The following is a 22793-nucleotide window of genomic DNA, read 5'->3' on the forward strand; positions in this document are numbered from 1 at the left end:
GAAGTTTTTTTTTTTATCTTGATAAGCTTAGTGTATTGTGATATTTCAAGTATAGTGTGTTTTTCAAACATAAAGAAGATAACAGCATGGAGAAATTTCCAAATGCCATTTCTTAAGCGAAAGTTTGTTTTATAACAATTATTTTCACATGAAAATGTATCAACGTTTATGCTTCCCGAGATTCTTTTTTATGTTTCAGAATGTTTTGAAATACACAGTACAAAGACTTCTTGGTCTTAATATCACGTTTGGCAGACCTCTTTCCTCATCATGTACTGTCTTTAGCCATGTGGTTCACTTGTCATAGCTTAGCTTCAGCACTGGTTGGGCTTTATTGATCACTTGCTGTAGTTCTTGTCCTGTCAGGGCAGCATTTTGTGTTTGGATTAGTTATCTACATTAATGCTTGTTTGGCAGTACTGCAGTTTTCCATTCTTATAGTATGTCTAAAACTCTATATATTCTATATCTATATAGTCTGCTTCTTCAGACATTTGCTGACAAGTGTCTTGTTAGCATCTATGCGACCAACTTCTCTTATTCTTCAATTTTAAAGATCTTTTCATTTTAGTGGTAAGTTGTGCACATCTTGATGTTTCAAATATTAATTCTGTTTTCATGGTTTGCAGAGAACACTCTACATCGAACCTGAGTCCTTTCAACTTTGTCCAAAGCCCTTTCATCATGTTGATGATTGGATTCTAATTCACTATATACACTGAGCAGTCTGTTAAATTGCCAGTGATGCATGAGCTTTTATTGTTTGATTTTGTAGTTTGGTTGGGTTATAGGAGAGTGGATTATCGCTAACTCAAGATCAACCCTCCTCCTTTACCCAGGCTTGGAACTGGCACCTGAAGGTGATGAATGCCAAAAGAACACAACAGATAAAAGAGGAAAAAAAAGTTTGCATAGAAGAATGAAGAGACTACAGAGGTTTGTAGCTAGAGCTCTGACTAAGAATAAATCTTCACATATTAGACAACAGTGCTGTGCCTTTACTGTCACACTTAAAAGACCATAAACTGCCAAGTTTCCAAGCCAAATTCCATTTCTTGGGCGCATCTTCTTCCTTTTAAGGACTGAATTGGTGTGCAGACATTTTTAAGATAATTTTTTATTATTTTGGTTCATAATGTAATCATAATTATTATTATTTATACATACAGTGAAAATGTTTTCAGATCCTTAAACAATTCTTATGGTTATATAATGCTATATACACAACCTACTTTACATTTGACAAACAAACAAAAAGAGAACAGATAATACGAAATAAAATAAAAAAAAGTCATGCTTCATATGTACAGTATTGAACAATTTCACGTGGCAACCCTAAATTGAGGTCTGCAAAATTAGATGCATAGTTGAGTGGCCTCAGTTTGTCTGCAATAATATATGTTTTTATTCTTTCAAATTTCAAGCAAAGAATTAGGCACGAAGACTATGGTGCTTTCATAGCAGACCAGTAAAAGTCAAAAGCACAGATTGGGAAAAGGTACAAAAGTATTTTTGAATGTCCCTGTGAATTCAATCTACTCAGTTATCAATATAAGGAAGTTGCACTGTGCTATCCTGATAGTGCTTGGATCAGGTTGTCCCTCTAAATTTGAGCTGCCAGGCAAGAAGGAAGCTGATGAGAGATGCTACTCTGAAGCCAATGAAAACTTTGAAAGAGCCGCAGAGTTCAATGGCTGGAATGGGAGAAAATGTGTATCAGTCAACAGTTTCCAGCAAAGCTGACCAATAATGAAAAGAGGCAAACCCATCTTAAATCCCACATATAGCTAGCAAAAAAGCATTTTGATGATGAAAATATGTGGCAAAAAGTTTTGTGGTCATATGAGACGAAATTGGAACTTTTTTTTATAACTGTAAAGCGTTATATCTGGTACAAAACCAATACAGCTCCCACCCAGTCAAAACTATCCCTACAGTTTAGCATTGTGGTGGCGGCATCATGCTATAGCAATGGTTTTCCTCAGCTGGAACTGGAAAACGTGTCAGGACTGGAGGAAAACTGGAGCAACGTTAGGCGAGTACTACAGGAAAACTTGTTTCAGTCTGCTAAAAACTTGAAGCTAAGGCGAAAATTAGCATTTCTGCAGGCCTATAATGCAAAGCACAAGGTCAGAGATACACCTTAAGAATAAGAAAGTGATTGTCTTTGTGTGTCCTGGTCAAAGTCCTGACTTGAATCCTGTTGAGATCTATGGAAAGAGTTAAAAACTGTTGTCCGATAGTAGTCTCCAAACTGAGGCATTTTGAGTAACACTGCCAAGAAGAATTGGAAAAGTTTTCACCAAGTCGGTGTGCAAAATTAAAAATAAGACTTACCAAAAGATGCTTGCAGTTGTAATTGCTGCCAATGCTGCTTCCACCTTCAGTTCACTGGTCTGCTTACTAATACAATTAACATAAGTTAATATATTCCATCACCTTCTTATCAAGTATTGTTTGTCACAATTGTTACAATTATGTATAATTTTGTACAATTTAAAAGAAACCTATTATATATTTTTTTAATTCATCAGTTATATCAATAAGCTATTATTATGAAAAGCTGCAAGATTAAATTTGGTTCTTCTTGCTTCTGCAATCAATGCTATTATGGCAAAGTGTACACAGCTCTATAGAAACTTTAACAAACAGAAAAAACAATCATGCTATTGTGTAACTTGCGCGACCTGTAATGTTGTAACCAAAAACAGTTGGAGGAATCGATTTACTAGCATACAAAGTATGCACCAAATCATTTTCATTTATATTACTATGCTTTGACATACATGTTTAGGTGTATGTACTTGACTGTGCTGGAGTTTATCAGCTGGAAGCTTGCATACATTATGGTTTATAAAAGGTAACAGGTTGCCACTTAACTAAGAACTACCTACCTCCTCAGCATTACATTAATGCAAGAGTGGGATTGTAGGTTGTGAGGTACTGAGCTACAAATTGGTCCCATCAATATGACAGTACACTACGGTCTCGACATATAGTAATATTACATTCGCAAATTTGCTTATCCACCATTTCGTCTTTGGGGTCTTGGATGGAAGAAGAGCAGAGTGGAATAAAACCAAGCGATAGACTATTATATGCAACTTTCAGATGAACCATGCAAGAGACTAGGTTTGTGAGATGAATCTGCCTAGTGAGCAAGTCTCCCCTTGCCACCTGCCCAAGTACCAACTACTCAGCCGCTACTTCTCAGTGTGATTTCGTTTTTGCATTGTAACGAACGGTCCCAGTTTTTTGTCAGTTGCATATGGAATGAAAGGCTAGAGACGACTTTACAGGCTCAACATAGTTTTATTGGTTGACTTGTGTTTTCATTTTTAGATTGATTATAGTTTTTGCACATTCTACATTTACAAATATGGTGTTTTGTGATATGGCATTTGGCATAAAGCCCAGCTGGGAAAATTGCCCAGGCTTGTCAAGCTCAGTGAAAGTTTCAGTAACTACACAACACGTGTATGTGGTGTTTGCTATTACATTAATTTTGCATAATTACATAAGATCCAGCAAACATACAATATATCTATATGTTTTTTATTTCCTTTATCTAAGTGATAGATTTACAATATACCATTTTTTTGTGATATTTAGTTGTATTATCATGTACATTTGTAGTGTTGTTTTTGACCAGTTCCTGAATCATATATGCAGTATTCCTCAAATGCCATAAATTGGTGCAGAGTGGACAATTTTTTCCTTGGTTTCTCAGGGTTCATATTTTGGTTATGTGAAGTCCACCAGAGACGTTTTAATGCCTTTTTTCTTTTTCGAGTTTGTTGTTGTGGCAGGCAGTACCACTTTCCTGAAACATACAGGTGTGAGACACAAAATCAGTATTATGATGAAAGAATGGTAGGAGTTGTGTGCTCAGTTATATGATGTAACTGGCATTATTAAGCCTGAACAACTATCACAAAAATACTTTTTTAACCAACACAAATGCCAGCCAACACCACGAGACAGATGCTACATTGGACTGTCCTCTGCAGACATCACCTGTTTTTATCCACACATCTGCTGCTGCTGCAGTGCTAAAATCATGATTCATCAGAGCAAACTACTGTCCCGTCAAATACTAGAGAATAGTGACACATTTCTGTAGCTGTGGAAATTCCCCACCTTAAACTTGCTGTAGTGAATAAATTATTTCTTCTAACTGCTTTCCATAGGTTTTATCCGATGAACTGTATCTTTGCCTACCTGCTGTTACTGCAGCATCTAAAAGCTTTTCACACTTGCCTTATTTATGCCCTTCTGATATATGTGAAAATGTTTGATGTGTGTTTGGTGATGTTTGGCAGTTGTCATACTGTTAAAATTGAACTGGGTGACCATTATTTACATATCATTTTGACAAGCTAATATCTGCTCTAGTCACTCTAGTGTAGTCAAATTCAAACCAGTCTCCAGGAAATAGGAAAGTAGCTACACATGTGAGTAGTATTCTAATTACATCTTGTGTTTTAACAACATAGTATGTTTAGTGTGCAGATGTATAAAAGGTATTCAGATATGTGCTCAAGTAAAAGTACTGTTACTCCGACAAACATGTATTTAAGGAAAACACCCCTTTTCAAAAACTACTTGAAAGCTTAAGTGTGAATGTGTCTTAACATTAAATTAATCTCAGAATTAAAAGTAGGCATTGTTGAATTCTGCCTAAGAAAACATGCATTTCATGCCAGTTAAATTTATCAGCAGCACTACTTTTTTAAATGAAACCACATTTATGCATGTAAATCTTAAAGCAGAAATTGAAATTGTAGAACTTATGCTACACATGTGAAAGGGCTTGCCAGGGTATTGATTCTGACCTGTTTGCTTATAGACTCAAGAGTGTGGATTGACTCCCTTTTTTCCTTTTGCTAATTATTCACAGTAAAGTCAACACTGTGATCTTTTTCAGCTGGCGGGGGTGTTTTCTCTGCAGAGAAAATCATATTAAATGTATAGCAGTTTAAATGATCATATTTCAGTTTTTAGAATTAGTCATATCTGTATATGTATGTTCACATTAATTAATTCCATAACCTGTTTATTAATGAAAGGAAATTAAAAAACTGATGCAGATTTTTTACCTTTATGGTAAGTGAATATACAATACGTTGACAGTGTACTTGGTAAGCAAAGAAGGCATTTGCGGTGCAGAGGCAGATCAAAGTAGATCTTTAAGGTAAGACCATAGGTGATCCGTGTTCTTCTCTGCCATTTTCAATATGAGCTACAAACAGCACATTTATCTTCCCTTCTGGCAGTATTCTTGTGTTGACGGGCGACACGTGGTTAGCATTTCTGCCTCTCAGTTCCAGACCTGGGGTGCTTTCCCTGTGTTCAAATGGGTTTCCTCCTGGGTACTCCAGTTTCCTCCCATAGTCAAAAGACACAATGTCTTACTTGTTGCCCATGTATATTTGTGAAAGTGACATTTGATGTACTGTTGTCCTGTTCAGGGTTTAGTTCTCCACAGAGCCCGGTGCCTGCTTATTCAATGGATGAATTTTGATTATTATTCTTATTTGATTTATATTAAGCACAGATCAATATGGTGAAGATTTTTCTGCAGTGTTCTCAGCCAGTGGCTGTTATGAAACTTAAAACTTAACTTTTCACTTTATGTGATGCCTGAAGGGGCATAGACCCTTACTTAACTTTTGGAAAAAACATCTGTAGGGCTGGGGGTGTGGTGTGTTAATAGAAACTGATGGGTTGGTTTGGGGGTAAGACAAACATTTAGCATTACTGCATGAAATTGTAGCTTTGGAACTTAGAGCTTTAATTTGCATTAAAAAATATTTTGTCTCTCTGCCTGGGAATAGACTAATAGAATTTCAGGCAGTTCTTTGACTCGCATAAAAAAACTATGGTCACTTGTAAGGCTGGATAAATCTTCTATTCCTGTGAGATGTTCGGCACACATACATGTGGAATGCAGTCATTCTTCAGCTATCTGCTTCTGTAGGTTTCATCTCATGTCACCATCTGGTGGTTTGGGAATATTTTTTAGGACTAAAAAGGGTTTAATACAAAGAATACTGTGCTGTAGTTACAGATATTAATGGCATATGTTATTAAGCGAGAAAACCTTCCTTTGCTGTTTTAAACTCAGGGGGACCGTAATTGCATTTTCAATACTCAATGGTCTACTAACATTTTTGAGGTGAAGGTCAACACTAAAAGTAATTTATTGGCTGTCATGGGACAAAGAAATTAGGTTATCCCTCGGCATATCATAAATAGTGGCCAGACTCTCAACATACATTTAAAAAAAAAAGCGTAGAAAAATATTTTTGTCAACTACTGGCCAAGGAATATCTGTCAGGTCACACACTTGACCATACCATTTTTTTGAGGAAACACGTGTATTTCACAGTTTTCACAGTATTTTCTTCATCATCCTCAGTCCAAGTTTACCAGTAACAATTATTAAGAGAATTAATCCAGATCTTAAATATATGCCTTTTTGTTATCTGGAGTAATTTAGATATAAATACCTCTTGAATATGTTGCTGATGTTTTACATGTTTTAGAAGTTTGTTTATTCAAGGTAAATTCATTGTTTCTATACTTTAAAAAATATTCTGTATTGACAGTCTAATACTTCTGCAAGTAGCGAAGATATGAGAAACACCTCAACTTGAAAAAAGGTCTCTTGCAACCACAAGACCTCCCATATATTTAATTTGCACAGTGAGATTTTGTCCATGCATGCCCTTGCTAGCCTCTTTATCCAGATAAAGACATCGTGGGGGATGGCACAAGGCAGGGTGGACCCTGGACGGGACACTAGTCCATCTCTCAGGGCACACACACAATTAGGACATCACTGCAAGGAGGGTGAATACTTTTCAAGGCACCATTACCTTGAATAGGCCCTCAAGGAATTGCCAAGGTCAGCCCAATGGACGTCTACAAAGTCAACAGTGAAACAAAAACCAGAGGACAATTGGAAACCATGGGAAGCGCATTTCAAACTAAGAACAGGTATAACAGTTTTACACAAAGGCTTGTACACATTTTTAAACAGAGCGTTCTGCAAGTCTTTCCGGGGAAAGAACCCAGACAGTTGAACCTGATACAATGGCTTCTTTCATGAAGCAGCTGAATAAGAATTTTTGCTTCAGTTGCTACTAATTAAGTGAGCCATTTGTTGCATCATATTATATGCTTAATTCTGTGCATAAGCGTTATAACATCCAAGTCATAATATGATTCTAGAACAAGATGACATATCTGACAGGCCTCTTTGGAACAGGGCTGATCCCATTTACATCAAACCAGTGATTGGCTGTAGTAACATCAATGATGAGAGATCATGTGTAAAGCTGTTATTTCTCAGTATAATACCCTTTACACAGTCTTATGAATGTTTAAAGTAACCCGGTATTTTTATTTTAATAAAAATCCTTCATTCATAAATATGGGTTTCTAACATTTACATTTTAAGATTTTAATTATTTTAGGATTCATTATAGCTTTTGAATTGCTAGTAATTAGGCAAATGAGTAGAATAAAGCAGATTACTAAAATATTATAAATATTTAACGTGTTTATAAAACATTAATGGGGACATTTTTCTTCATTTGTTCTCTGCAGTTGCTTTCGATTTTAATTGTGTAATGTTTAAAGTGTGTTAATTTAAAGTGATTGCCTTTACTTGGTCAGATATGAACTATTTTTTTTGTCCATCCTTTCAGAGAAAAGATGTTAAGCTTCGTGTAATCTAAGGCTAGGACTATGAGTACACAACTTCCTGTTTGAGTCACTGATGTTTCTTCAGTTTGCTATGGATACATTTCTTGCCACAAATCAAACATTCAAACATGTAACACTGCAGAAAAAAGGGGGAAGCCCAAATGCTTCTAAAATAGAATTAAGAAGCTTAATAAACAATCTTTATTCCTGTTTATTCAGTTATTAGTCGTTTGTATTTTATAGGCTTATTAGTGTTACATAGAAAGTAGCAGTGAATGTGTATTTGTAATGTATTTGAAAATGTATCTTACTCTGCCCTTGTTTCAACTAGAGCAGTCACAAAGATAAAATTGTATTGTAAAACTTTGTAAAATAAGTAGGTCTTGGGTTTTATAAAATTGTGTGAAAAGTATAGGTACAGGCTCTAGGAAGTATGTCTTATGTCTGTTATTTGTGTTTTAATACAGCATGAATAGTACACTTATTATTAGCAATAGGTTCCAATCTGACACTGTTTTGATAGGCTGTGTATAACTTGGATCCATTTTGTTGAATGTCCTGTATGCTTTCGAAACGTTCAATCTGTCAAGCAGAAAAATTTTCGGTATTTACCTTATTTCGAAAGCCTGTCATTTGTTGTTTTGATCTAGCTATAAGGCTCATTGAAACACTGATGCGTTCTTTCCCCGTCCCTGTGTCGGTTGTAATTTAACTACTTTATCTTCAAGCTAATTTTTACATTTTTTGTATATTTGTATATCTGTTTATTACGAATGTTCAATTATTACCAGACTCACCGGTTCCACTCCAATCCAATAATTTATTTATTTGATTCAAATAAGACAACACATGTTTGTTCCAAAGCGCAAACTGTTGGCGCCATCGCTTCATTTCACACCATGAGGCCGTAATGCAAGCAGCAGTGCTTGATGGCTCAGTGAAGGACATGGGCAGTTCACAGACATCATCAGCAGCTCAAGGACAGATGACTTCACCATTCACCCAGTCTGTGCTTAGCGGTACTACTTACCTAGGGATGCCAAAGCTTGGATTTCAACTAGCAGCCTCCAGGCTTTAGGCTCATGTTTGCTCTCAGACCAGAGGAGACCTCCAGCATTTCTTTTTACCAAAGTAATGAAATGTCATGATCTGATTTTGCTTTTGTAATTTATAACAGTTATTTTAAGAAAATAAGGAAAATTTAAAATTTTCACTTCTAGTGTCTGATGTGCTCTGCTGATAAATTTAATATAATGCTTACAGCCTGTTATGTTACATATTTTCGCAGACATTTTTGCTGTTCGCAGTGATGTATTACACTGAAGTTGCAAATGCCTGCTAAACAAAGTCTTGGATTACTCATTTATTGTGGAATAATAGAAATGCTTTTATTCCTGTACATTGAAAAAAATAATTAATAAAATCATAAAAAATGCTGTGCTTGAAACACTAGCCATTTTAGGTTCGCTTGTTCAAAACAGATCTTTTGAACTGCAATACTGAGGTGTACTGTGAACAAAACTTGCCTACAACTATGCAGTCCTTCTGCATTTTAAGTCAATTTAGGTTTTCTTAATTATATTAATTATTATATTTGGGTGTGTAATGTTCAGTCCCTGCCTCTTTATTACAGATGAACTCACTTTGTCACATGACAGCCCCTGTATGTATTTTGTATGAGTTATAAGTCTGTTGAAATACAGTTCTCCAAATCCTATCTCAATAACTCCAAATTACAGTTGTCTTGCTGCTTTGGTATTGCATTTGCAACATATTGTTTTCTGAGGTAGGAGGGTTCCAGAATTGTCATCTTGTCTGGATTTGCAGATTTCTATAATGCCTGCAAATGTATGAAGTGCTTTAAAACAGGCTCCATCAAATTTTCCGTTCCTAGTAATTGTATAAAATTATATTTTATCTACTCTCATCTTTTTCAGAAAGCCCTGCATTATAAATTTATATTTTTCACTGAGCTTTATCTCTGGTATGAGGTATTGAAGCAGAACGTTTGATGGCATTTCCTCATTAAAGTGGTTTATCTGCAGTTTCTAAGAACTGAGAAAGAGTTAGCGGTTAGCTGTTTATTTTTGTAAAAGGGTCTCGCTCAGCTGTAGGATTACTGTCTGAAGTCAAGGGGGAAATTGAAATGTTGAACTTAGTTTTCTATGTTTAGTTTCTCGAATAGTAGACTTCAGATTTGCAAAGTTCCGTTCACTACATTACCAGCTGTTTAATACCAAGAAAAGGCATGATCTATAAAATGTGACTTTTATCTGTGACTGTTGCTATAGAAATGTTACGTAAGACAGCAATTGAATATTTAATCACAGAGTTAGTCATTGGCCAATGATTTCTGGACTTTCTATTAATTCAGGGGTGGGGAACCTTTTTTCTGCCAAGGGCCATTTGGATATTTATAACATCATTCGTGGGCCATACAATATTATCAATTTAAAATTAGCCTGCTATATTTGGTCAAACATTTAATTAACTCACCCCTAATGTGATGGCTAGAACTGCCTCTCTTTGGTGAGGCGTGTGATGTTAGCTTGTATTGATGATGTTGCTACTTGCAACTGCTTTTCCAGGTTTGCGTCAGTCAGTCTGGAGCGCAGTCGATCAAACAGCCACTTGCTATCATTGAGCTCCCTGACAGGTTTTCCCTTCATCTCCATGAACTGCTTGACTTCATCCCGCAGTTCGTAAAACACAGTGTGTTAACGCTTTCAGAACGTATACACTCCCAGCCTGCCTAGGACTGACTGTCCTCTGAGTCAGTGCAATACAGGCAGACGGGCCGCGGGCAGCTGACGAGAACAATGCGTGTCTGTCCCGTCATGTTATCACGATATCACATTAAAAATTGTCGTATTAGTAGATATCGATAATTATCCCGATAAATGTCAAATCATTATTTCTTTCAAGTTTAAAGGCAGATTTTTTCTCCTGAGTGAAAGTTGAAGAAACCAGACAGTTAATTGGTAAATTAAACAACTCTTTATTTTAAGAACATAACAGTTGCCAAACAGCAGAAAAATTAAACAAATCTGTTAGCTGCCTGGTCTGCAACACACACGTGCACTCGCGCAGTATTTTGTGCGCATGCGCAAACATGCAAACAGAAACATATATATCGAACTTTTGTTAAAATTGTATAGAGGAAAATTATATGGCGATAATGATCGTTATCGAATTATCGCCCATCTCTACGCCTGCGGTTGTCTTGGCAGGGCCAGACCAAATGATTTTGCGGGCCTTATATGGCCCGTGGGCTGGACGTTCCCCCCCTGTATTAATTGGCTGCAATTAGAGGCACAGCCATTGTATAAATGAACACTGAAGTTTTTTTCTTATCAATATTTTTCCATACATCCATTATAACATTATTCCTGTTATAGGTCACAAAAAACCAGAACATATCCAAACTCATGAGGTGCAGAGCACAACCACACACTTGACAGGACAACAGTCCATTTCAGACTGGCAGATGTAAGCACACAGGGACAATGTTGAGATGCCAATTAACATGGCCGGCACATCAGGAAACCAGAACACCCAATGAAAGGACACAACACAGGAGGTGTCCCAGTCTAGAATCTAACCCAGGACCTATCCCAAAACTGTGAAATTGTCTATTATTATTACTAACATTCCTGTTCTGGAAACTTTTCTTGTAATCTGTTCCTTAGTGTGTCACTAACTTTGTGTTCAAAGGGTTTTGTTGAGCCACTTACAGCAAAAGAAGTTTTGGTTTTCATTAATATTCTTGGCTAGAAAGGCCTAATGGCTTCCCCTCATGTTGAATTATTCTGTTCATAATTTATAATTTTAATGTTCCTAGATTAGTTTTAGTCACTATTAAATTAACCTAAATTACATGGTTTGTCATAGTCCCTTTTGAATGGTCATAAAATTTTCAAATGCTAAATAGGCGCTATTCTGTATTTTCAAATGGCCGTGCAGTCACATGGCCACTTCACAAATAACAATGATCTGATTTGACTTCAGATGCTGTCTACTTGCTTGCCTTTTCATTTTCTACAGCTCAGTTTTGGATGTTTGAAAGGCTACCTATCCTGTCAAGATAATTTCAGACTTGCTGATATACCCCTATCTGCATAATTACATTGACTGTAAACTTTGTTCTCAATATGATGTTTCCTATGCATTGGCTGTGATTAGGATATTTCCTCCTTGCATGGTATGTGTACAAAATAGTAATAGCTTTTTGAGCATGATGGGCAATTCTTTAGGTTTTCTTTAAGTATGGTTAGAGTTTTCTTTTTCCTACTTGATACCTCCTGGGTATGAAATGAAAAAAATAAACATGACACCTGTGGTTAGAAAAATGGGCTTGTTGGCACACTGACAACAAGTCTGTGAATTCATAAAAGGCACACAGGTTCACTGATTATTATCAGCTTATGTTCAGTTAAAGATAGGAAACATGATGGTAGAATTTATCAAGTTAGACCTTTTAAGTTTCATTTAGGATTCATCTGACCACAAATAGTAAGGAGCAGCAGTGCCACCAGCTGAGTGTCCATGATTGACCCAGATCCAATAAATTGTGAATACTGTGGATCGCTTCCACATAGCATCAACTTTGGATTTGAACAGAGTCAATGCCATTACTTAAAATCTGTGGGCTGAGTGATGCAGTGCAGTCTCATAGATACTGGTAAAGAAATGACCCTGACTAACAAAATTAGTGAAGATTTGCTGAGCTCTCTGTTGTGGAGCAAAATTGATAGCAGGTTTAGGGACAGGCCTTTTTGTTTTTGATGATGAGCTGACTACATTGCGCCATATCAACTCTAGGTGGCTAGGGAGGTTAGGGACCATCAAGTCAAGACGTATGGGGAAACAAAGTATATAGGGGAATTTTTATCCACAAGTGTAAATATGGAGGGTTCAGGAATATCTAAGAGTGTAAACTTTGCCCTCATGATTTAACTTGGGAGGCTTTCCTATATGAAATAATGGAATAGAGCACGATTAGGGACAAGATACGTTCCTAAATAATGCAATTTTTTGCAAAATTACTTAGAAAGGATAATTTATATCCATAAGGAATAATGTAATTAGGTTGAGATACATTATGGTATCGAATGGTATATACATTGCATGTCTATATATATACACGTTGTATTCTCGCCAAAACCAACAGTCATTAATTGGTTCAGGGTAGATTTTTTCCACATGCTGTTCATGCATATAAAGTTAGTAATCACACCTTGATCCATTGGTTGGATCAAAATTTTTTAATGTTAGGTTTTTTTTTGTCACTATTTTTTTTCATTTATGGAACACAATAGTCAGTGATTTACCAAAGGTTTCTGGCTTTGAAAAATGGCGTAGGTGCGGGGAGTTTTTATATCCAATTCCTCAGTTTATCAGCGATATAAGTGAGAAATAACATGTATGTTCCCCCACTGTAATGGGGACTACCTGTACATTTTGAAACCTGTGCTCTATCTCTTATTTGAACTAAACCCGGCTGTTAGCCTAATCCTTTATTCTCTTAGCACAATAATACTCATTCCACACAGCAAGGGGCACTCCAAACTGCTTCAGTGTGGAATCACTTTTATTGATGTCTCCAGATCAGTAAACCATCTTGGGTAAACGTGTAGGCCCTATATCAGCCAACACTAAACACTGCAAATTTGGCAGTTCATTTGCTGAATAAATACAGGAAAATCCCTATGTTCTGTGTCTCAGCCAGCTGGTTAGATTCAAGCAAAGTGGTAGTGGTCACTTGGGGTACCTTGTTTGAATATACCATATTTCATACCACTTGTGGTATATTTCCAGATATTTTTTTCAGAAACCTGATTACAACCAGTGAAATAATGTCACAGTCAAAAGTGTCAATGCAAACCGGTTCATGGATGATTAATGATTTTAATCCATAACATGAACTTTGGTATCCATATGTTGATGACGGAGAGTTCTGTACGCAGATAGGTTATGTGTCTTCTGAGAACAACAAAATAGGATTGAATACAGCCCATTTTGCTGTAGTATACAAGGTCCTTATATGTTTAGCTTGAAGAAAAGTGAGGTTTGTGTTAGCTCTCTTAAGTCTTGAAGAAGCTCTGTGGTTATGCATTCCATTTGTGGGTTAACCACTTGTGGATTTTCAGGAATAGGTTTCCCTTATGGATGAAGGCTTGCTTGATTAGGCTTTCACAATGCTCTTTTAAATTAGCTGCTTCCACAAAATTTGCAGGTTTGCAGATTTGAAGGTATCTTCAATAAAAATAAAACAGGTTTTAAGTTTATTTTTAAGCACCTGGTGTCCTGCGTTACCCCACTTTTAATCCTGAGGTCATGAATTAATTTTGCGGTATTATTCTGTCATCTTAGCCACGGGATACTGTGGGTGTTGGAGGGGGAGGAAGGAAGTGAAAGGGGATAATACTGAGAAAAACAGATAAAAATATTATTCAACAGAACTTCCTTTTCCTCTATGCACCCCTAGTACTAACACTAAAAGGGAAACAACAAAATTGCACTTTCTCTAATTTTCAAGTTATTGTTTTTTACTTTCTTTTGTGTAACACTTGCCCTTATGTGGAGATTATTTTTTGATGGACATGTTGAGAGCACAAATGCACAACTTCTCATTTTTTTTATTTGCTAGAGCATAACAGTGCCCTAGCTTTCAAGTCTCTGTTTCATCTGCAGATTTAACATCTTTCTCGGGTTTTAGGGCCATAGTACTGGAGCCTGTAGTAATGTATACAGATGTAAATTCCTATTGGCATTTTGAAGTAAAAAATAACAAGTATTGTCTTGACCTATTGGTGAGCAGTCAAAGCACTGCTAGCATAAATAGAACGGATACAACTGAGTAGCAGCATACAGTTATACTAATACTGCTAAATGAGACTAATATTTTGAAACTGTTTTGAAAGTTGCTAATATTTAGAAAGATCTGCATAGAGATATGTTTGGTGTCTAGCAAGAGGTTTTGGTAAACGCATATGGTTGTGGTACTACACTAAAAGGAAGGGTTATGTTTCCCTGTCAGTGGTCTGAATATCTTTCTGAATGAATTTGTGAGCTTTTGATAGAAACTTGAGTAACTTGTGATGTGCTAGCTAAAAACATATATTTGTTTTAAAGTTGTTATCCGGTTATTACTATAAATTGTTTTAAGCACTTTTTTTACAGAATAGTAATCATATTTCTGTATTGAAACAGATTTAGCTTGTGATATAACACATGAGCTGGGGAGAAATGTTTATTTGTATTGTGGACAAGGAAAAAAAATGCAGCAAATTTCAGTACAATAACATTTGAATTAATGCTTCCCTTAGTGTTTTTATTTCAGTTGAAATACCTCGGAAATGAATAAACAAGCTTTTTTGCAATTTTAGTTTTCTGACTGATAATAGCTTTATGAGTGTGGCTATTTTGACAAATTAGGTGTAGTATCCAAAAGCTAATTTAATCAGTAGTGACCATCAATCCTTTACTACACCCGATCAGAAAAACAAAGAGTTTATTATTCACAGAGAAACTGTATTCACACTTCCAGAGGTTACACAGTTACAACAAAGGTGTATGTTCTGACCAGTGGCACATTAATATATTTTAAACTTTTGGGGGGTGATGCTCAAATCCGGACTACCTTAAAGCAATTTTTTTTTGCACAGTGCCCAATGTCATCTTTATAGGAATGCAAATTTTTAACATGCACAGTTCAGGAGCTGCAAAAACAAAAACACAAATCACTGTGAAGATTAGGCTATTTAGCATCTGCATTTTAAGCCCAGAGATAAGGTGAGCCTGGAGAACATACCACTGGAACAGTGCAAAAGTGAAATTAAACTTGAAGTGACGTGGGAGGGAGAGAAAAGTCTTTGACACACCCAAAAACAAATGTTTGTTTGCTGAGGGTCCTCACAGCAGAGGAAAGTCAGCATGAAATTAGTGTGTGTAGATGACTCTTCCAACATAAGTGTAGCTTCCAAAGAAGCTAGATTAAGATGTTTTCCTTACTAGATGAAGTTCCTATCACATCAGGAAATAAATGCAGAACTTTACCTTTAAAACAATGCATCACTTAAATAATGTTCTTTCCCCTGGCTAGCCCTATTTCTAGAAGCTGAAGATTGGATGGTGGTTTGAAAAAAGCCAGTGTCTGATTGTCCCAATGGTCAGTGGTCAAAGATCTGGTAACCCTGAGCTGGTAACCCTCTGCTAATTGTCCCACACTTCTACTAAGTTATGTTCTGACAGCAGCTTGAGAAATATGTTTGTCTTGATTCATATAAACATAGGTATTTCAGAAAGGACACCTATAACGTTTATTTAAATATTCTGTGTGCCTTGTTTACAAACTTTTGATCCACAATCCTGTTTCACTTTTTCTAATCCTTAATAGAATTTTAACTGCCAGTGCAAGCCACTAGATGTCAGCAGTGGTAGAACCTCTTTGTGACATTTGATATCTCCAAGCCACAGAAAGCCTACCATAGTACAAACTTTAGCCTATGAAGTAGTAGGGAAATTTTATCTTCTCTACCTTGGATATCTTTTTTATTTCCACGAGTAGCTTAGATACATCTCCTGTCCTGTTTTAAATTGTGTTAAGTTTGACTTGGAATTGTGTAAGCTTAACTTTCAAATTGAATAGTCTATATTACAGTCTATAGAAAACTACATTCAGTACCATGCACTTTGTTTTTAAGTGCTTTCACAGGCTTTAAAATGTCATTTGTTGTTACAGATAATGCAGTAGACTTCTGTACATGATATTGGTGTAAGTTAATTGTGTAATTAAATTTAAAAAAATCATAGTTGATTTTATTTCAGTATGACTGGTACTGAAACTGATCAACTCTTCCTATGGCTGAATAATGGCACCCTTTGTGAATTCACTGCTGTTTTACAACTTGTGAAATTGATTTTAAAAGGAAATTAAGCGATTTTGCTAAAAACTGGATCTACTTATTAGTAAGGCAAAAGATATATAGCTGGAACACCCTTGTTTTATAAGTGAGAAAAAAAGTGTTTGCTTCAGGAAATTCAAGCAGAAGCAAAAATGAACAGGTTGTGCTAAGTGACAGAAACATGCATGCTACCCACATGCTTTAGTAGAGTCAAGATTAATAGTTTTTGAAAAATTGGAACACTGAGCCAAAAAAGATGGTCTTCACTGTGATTCATAGTGAGTTGTAAGTAATTTCAAGTTTGTAATGTGAGGTGTTTCAGTAGTTCATAATTGTTTTCTTTTTGTTTGTTTTATAGTAATATTTTTAACATGTACTGCTTTCATGTATTTTTTCTGTTTAATTTCTTTGTGTCACTAAAGGGATATTTGTTGGTCACATCAGAATTATTTTATTATAAGTCACAGTAGAAGCCGGTTCATTTATTAAAAATGTTTGTGTATATAGAGAGTAACCCTGTGTATTGTAAGTGCAGAGTATGAAAGATTTTATTCAAATCAGTTATGAGGACACAGTTTTTTTTTTTCATTTTAATGGTCCATTCTTGCTATAAGTAATTGAGTAACAAGTAACAGATTATTGTAAACTGGGAGCCTTTAATCATTTTTGGCATATATTAGAATCATTGGGATTAATGCAGTCAAACCTGTTAGATGGAAGTACCTTGTCCTGTTCTGAGCTACTGATTAGTCTTATTGTAATATATTATGTCAAAAACTAGATTGTCCTATTTAGTCAGATATTTGACAGTTAATGATACAGTACTTGAAATTAATCTACTTATGTAAAAATACATTTGTATACAACTATATACAAATATATATTATGTAGGTAGAATCAGATGTATAACATTAAAATGGCACATTCCATTCGATGTTTCTTTGCAGAATACACTTATGTGGTATATTGGTCTATTTGTCCCCCACACAATCACACTGTAGCAGTTAGTGAACTCTGGTGTCCTTTGAAGGAAAATGTCAAGGATGGAGAAAAAGTCACTGTCAGATTATGTGGCTTCATAATTACTTTTTGTTGAAATATCAGTGTTTGCCCATTACAAAAGCAGAACCAACAACTTTTGTTTAGTTTTTTTTATTTTTAACTCATTTTAACCTTTGATATTTTAAGTTTGTTTTCCAATTACTTGGAAAAACTGTCAAATTTGGAGCTGAATACTTGAATACTTTTCAGTATCAGTAATACCTGAGTGTATGTTGTGCCCCATGCAAACTGATCTAAATCTGAATACATCTGATTGAGAACATGTCTATATATTTTGAGTTTCTTTATGAAGTGATTAAATATAGTCATTTTATGTACTAGAAATGTAGCACCATAATTCTATTTATCTGAAAACATGCACCAAACCAAATTTCTTATTAAGGTTTTTTCCCATTCTTTTGTTTTTTAGTAAAAACAGCTGATTAAAATGTTTGTCTGGGTTTCTCACAGATGGAATAGTAGCAGGTCAATTACAGTCTTATCTTACATCTAATGAGCTGTTTGAACATTTTCAGTTGGAATTTAGGTAGAGACACAGCACTAAAACCAAAGCTGTCAGCAGATCATTACTTCCCCAAGGGTTGACTTTGGGTAATTTAATAATTTTCTCGTTCTGGATTGAAGTACACGTTTTGATACTGTCGAGTACAGCATCCTTCTGGATGGTAATTCAAGGACAAATGGGACTTGTCTTTATTTGTTTGGTTCATGTTTGGATACCAGAACCAAGTTAATCAAACTTGGCTGTCTAAAACTTCGTCACACTCAGGTGTTCCCCAGGTTTCAGTGCTTGGTTCATGTTTTATTATTGAGACAACATGTTGCGTCTTGCTCAGATTACCTGCATTTTTGTTTGTGTCCAGAATTCTACATCTTGTATGGTAAAAAATATAAGGTGTATTATGCATCATCCCAACGTCCATCCACTGTAGCAATGGCTCCCTGTAACTTCCCTGAAATGTCCCTTCTGTTCACATGCCTGGAGCTAGACCATTTAGTGCCATATAGTCTTAAGGACTTGTTGGATGAGTAAAGTTAAATTCTTAGTCTCCTGGCTCTATAGAGTGAGTAGAAGTTACACTTCTTGTGCAGCACAATATCTGTGGGTGCAACGCAGTGTTTAGTATAGACTTACTTTCATTTCTGTTCATCAAAGACTCTATGACTTCAAAAATTTAAAACAAATTTAAGGGCCCATCTTTTCATTATAGCTTTTAATGAATAATTTATTCTTTTTACTGGTTAATTATAATTATATAAAGATATCCTTCGTGTTCCAATCATATAAATATAAATGTATAAATGTCTGACTACTACATACAATTGACATATTCTGGACCCTTTTCAGTTAAAGAAAGTGAATGTGTATGTAACAGAAAAGAAATATACTCCAAAGTCAGCATCGTCCTCCTGTGACAGAACAACACAGTGTATTTTATATTTTTTACAATACAGTAGAAATATTTGAAGTGAAAATTGACTATGCCACTTCACCACCACAGCACAGTATGCAGTGAGTTACCCTTGCAAAGAGATTATATAAATCTGTTACATCTAATATGAAGATGGTTATTATAAACTGGTATGAAAAAGGTGAACGTGTTATGTTGAGAAGTGCTCATAAAATCATTACCTTGGCAAATCAGTATCAGCTGTGTAAGATGAAAACGGGTATTGCACTGTATAAACTGCTCCTTTTTTCTTAACTTTACAGGAAGTTTGGGGAGCGACCTCAGCCACAACGCCTAACAAGGTAATGGAATTTCTAATCATTCATGTGTAATAGTTTGTCTGACTTGTGATTCAGGGTCACTAGACATAGAGTAGTTGTAGTTTACCATGATAAATAGCTGCCGCTTTTAAGTAATATCTGAAATACCTGAGGATTTTCAGCATCCCAGGACTCATTAAGTTATTTTTGTAAATTATTGCTCATTTAAAAGCTCTTTCTTTTAAAAGGGCTCTGGGTAATTTTAAAATAACCCAATAAGAAATTCACATTAAGTGATATGCATCTAGGTCACATTACTTCATATTAGAAAATTATAATTCATTCAAAATATAAACATTTTGCATAGCAATAGTAATAAATTATTTAAAAAATAGATGGAAAAAAGTCTGAACAAATTGTTTGTCACTGAGTTTTGCTAATGTAAATGGGAAACAAATGTCTGCAAAGTCCTATTTTCAGGTCTGGACAGTATTTAGTTTGTGAGATTATTTCTTCTACAACTGTTGGAACTCCTAAGGTCATGGTTAATCCTTTAAGCAAATTATGCTTATGGTTTTAATTACATGATGTTTTCGCAGGCAGATTTCAAAAACCTCTCAAGCTATCCTACTGTGACTTACATAATGCATATTTGTATATACATGCATAATGCATGCTTTTAGATTTTTTTCTTTCATGTTCTAAGTATTACATTGTAGGATTAAGTTTCTACACGTTTTTTTCTAAAAAGGACAAATAATTTATTTGACACCAATGCAGAATAATTGTGTTCAACCAAAATAAACAAGTATCCAGAAGGAGAAGTAGAAAAAGTAAAGCACTTCTTTATTCCTTTCCACTGACATTGCTCAAACATACCAAGCATTAATGGATATTTCTGTTTGCAACATAAGACATCAGAAAGCGTTTGCATAGACATTGTTATTAGTCTCTGTTCAATGACTCATTTTAAATGATGTTATTCAAAAGTTGTGTTGCCATTTTAATATTTTAATCCTTCCTATCTCAAATACTTGAGATTTCTGTCTGTATAATAAAAATGAAAGCTTTTATATACTATTTTACACAAAGTCTGAGAAAAAAACACGATGGTTAACTTCTTGGAAATCTTCTCTAGTGTTTATGCATACTAATGTATGTGTTGACTGTTGTGCTATCCCAAGGATGCATCAGCAACCGTATCGCCCTGCAACTCACAACTGGCAACCCACTGAACCTAAGCAGGTGTGAGCCTGGTCAGTACCTGGATAGGAGACCTCCTGGGAAAAACTAAGGTTACTGCTGGAAGAGGTGTTAGTGGGACCAGCAGGGGGCGCTCACCCTATGGTCCATGTGGGTCCTAATGCCCCAGTATAATGACGGGGACATTATACTGTATACAGGTGCCGTCCTTCGGATGAGACGTAAAATCAAGATCCTGACTCTCTGTGGTCATTAAAAATCTCAGAGCGTTTCTTGAAAAGATTAGGGGTGATTTGATTTGAGAGGATTTGAGATCAAACCCTATCAACCTGTATAATTTTAGAAGAGAAAATATTTCTTCAAACTGTCTCCTAGCTCATATAGTTCTGTTTTTGATATAAGTGACTGGGAAAGGACTTATGCAGTACCTTGCAAAAGTATTCAGACCTTTTCACAGTTTTCAAATTGTTGCTTTAAAGGTTGCATTCATAACACTTTAAAATAGCTGTTGATATTTGTTGTACATACAACCTACTCCACATTTTTAAATAGAATGAATAGATCATGTGTAAGAAAAGTGGCAAACCACAAATGCATTCAGACTTTTAGCTGTAGAAAACTTAAATTAATTTCAGTGCACAGCATTACCTTAATGAGCCACACAATTAGTTGAGTGGCCTCTGTGTGCAGTATAGAGGTTTCTAGGTTTATAGATGAATTCATTAAGGGTATAGAATTTGTTTTACAAGTTTCGAATTAAAAAAAAAACATTAACTTTGTGAAAGTACTATAAGTCGCCATGATGTCGCAAAACTCTGGTCTCACCAGGGATGAGAGATAGAGTTCCCATGAATTGCGACTAGATGTGACCCTTCCTGCTCACTAGTAACTGTGATGATTAATGTATGAGATATACGAGTGAATAAATAAGGTTGTACAGCAGACATTTCACCGTAGAAATGTTCCAGCGTGATCTGCATGCAGTGTTCACAAGTAGTATTTGTTGGTATTTGTATTTGTTGGCAAAATGAAGTCGAGAGTAAGATAAGATCACTTTATTAGCCCTATACAATTTCTTGCATTAGGAATTTGTCTTTTCAAAGTAATAAGGCTGCAACACATCACTGGAAGTTAGTTGCCTTATTCAAACGCAGAATACAGTGCTGCGCATACCTGGAAATTTGGACATTTTGCAACTTACAATGAACTTTTATTGTGGTTTGAAGTGCACTCATCAATGCTGATTCTTTCTAACCCCAAAATATAAATTTAACATTGCAGTTCCCCTTTAATCTGTGGTATGAATACCTCTGGAGGGCTCTGTATATGAATATGACCTAACGTGATCCTTGAAGATGTCCAAAATATGAAGGTGGTCTATTGTAGAGCGTGGGAGTGTAGTAGAAAACTAGTAAAAACACTAGCAGTATCTTTTCAAATTTTACAACTCTGTTTTCTGTGGTATATGTACATGCAGTTTAGAAATGAACATCTTATTTACTTTTAGATGAAAATTGTATTTTGGAATCTCTGCCCATTTTCTGTTTATTAACTTGACACTTTAACAGTGTGCTGAGATAACTTCAGACCAATTTCAATATGAAATCAAGTACTTTTCATGCACTTCCATACTCTGTAACATTCTAAAATACATGCATAACACCCTGCTAGCTGCTTTGTCAGTCTTACAGAGATAGCACTTTAGTATGAATAGTTATGAATTGGTTACAAACCTGTAAGTGAAGAGTAAGTCTTCGATTTCTGCCTGGTTATTTATAAAGTTTGCTTTATAAAAGGTGATGATAATGCATCGCTACTCGGATGCTACCTTAATCTGTAGTTAAAATCTCTTCCTGAGTTTTGTGGCACAGGATCATTCAGTTTTGTCATTGGCAGGTGTTGTCATATCAAGCAAAAGCTCCAAAATATAAGGTTTTGATCATTTTGCATGTTATTCAGCACCACTGATCTTCTGGACAACATTCCAAAATCTCAGACTACAAAGGGGCAGCTATGAAATTTCTAGCATAGCTGGATTCTCCTGTTGTGCCTATGAATACATAATTCATTTAATTGTGGTCCGCAGAACTATAGTTTGGGTAGGTTGTACGTCTCACTAAGTTGTATGACACAGAGTATGTACTTTTTTGCAAAAGACTTGATAAGATTTACAAAAATCTTGATATATTACATCTGTT

At 35.5% G+C, this 22793-nt stretch overlaps 1 protein-coding gene across 3 annotated transcripts in view; it reads left to right on the forward strand.

Annotated features, from left to right (window-relative positions):
* Positions 1 to 22793, forward strand: part of rbpjb (recombination signal binding protein for immunoglobulin kappa J region b) — an 81154-nt gene that overhangs the window by 26543 nt on the left and 31818 nt on the right. For 2 of the 3 annotated variants that reach the window (XM_069190473.1, XM_006629652.3), the window contains exon 2: positions 19396 to 19434. In XM_069190473.1, the coding sequence (XP_069046574.1) occupies positions 19396 to 19434 (39 nt within the window). Of the gene's footprint in view, positions 1 to 839; positions 937 to 19395; positions 19435 to 22793 lie in introns of all 3 variants that reach the window. The other variant, XM_015344963.2, reaches the window with a different exon arrangement.

This window comes from Lepisosteus oculatus, chromosome 1 (genome assembly GCF_040954835.1).
Source record: "Lepisosteus oculatus isolate fLepOcu1 chromosome 1, fLepOcu1.hap2, whole genome shotgun sequence".
Classification (NCBI taxonomy): Eukaryota; Metazoa; Chordata; class Actinopteri; order Semionotiformes; family Lepisosteidae; genus Lepisosteus; species Lepisosteus oculatus.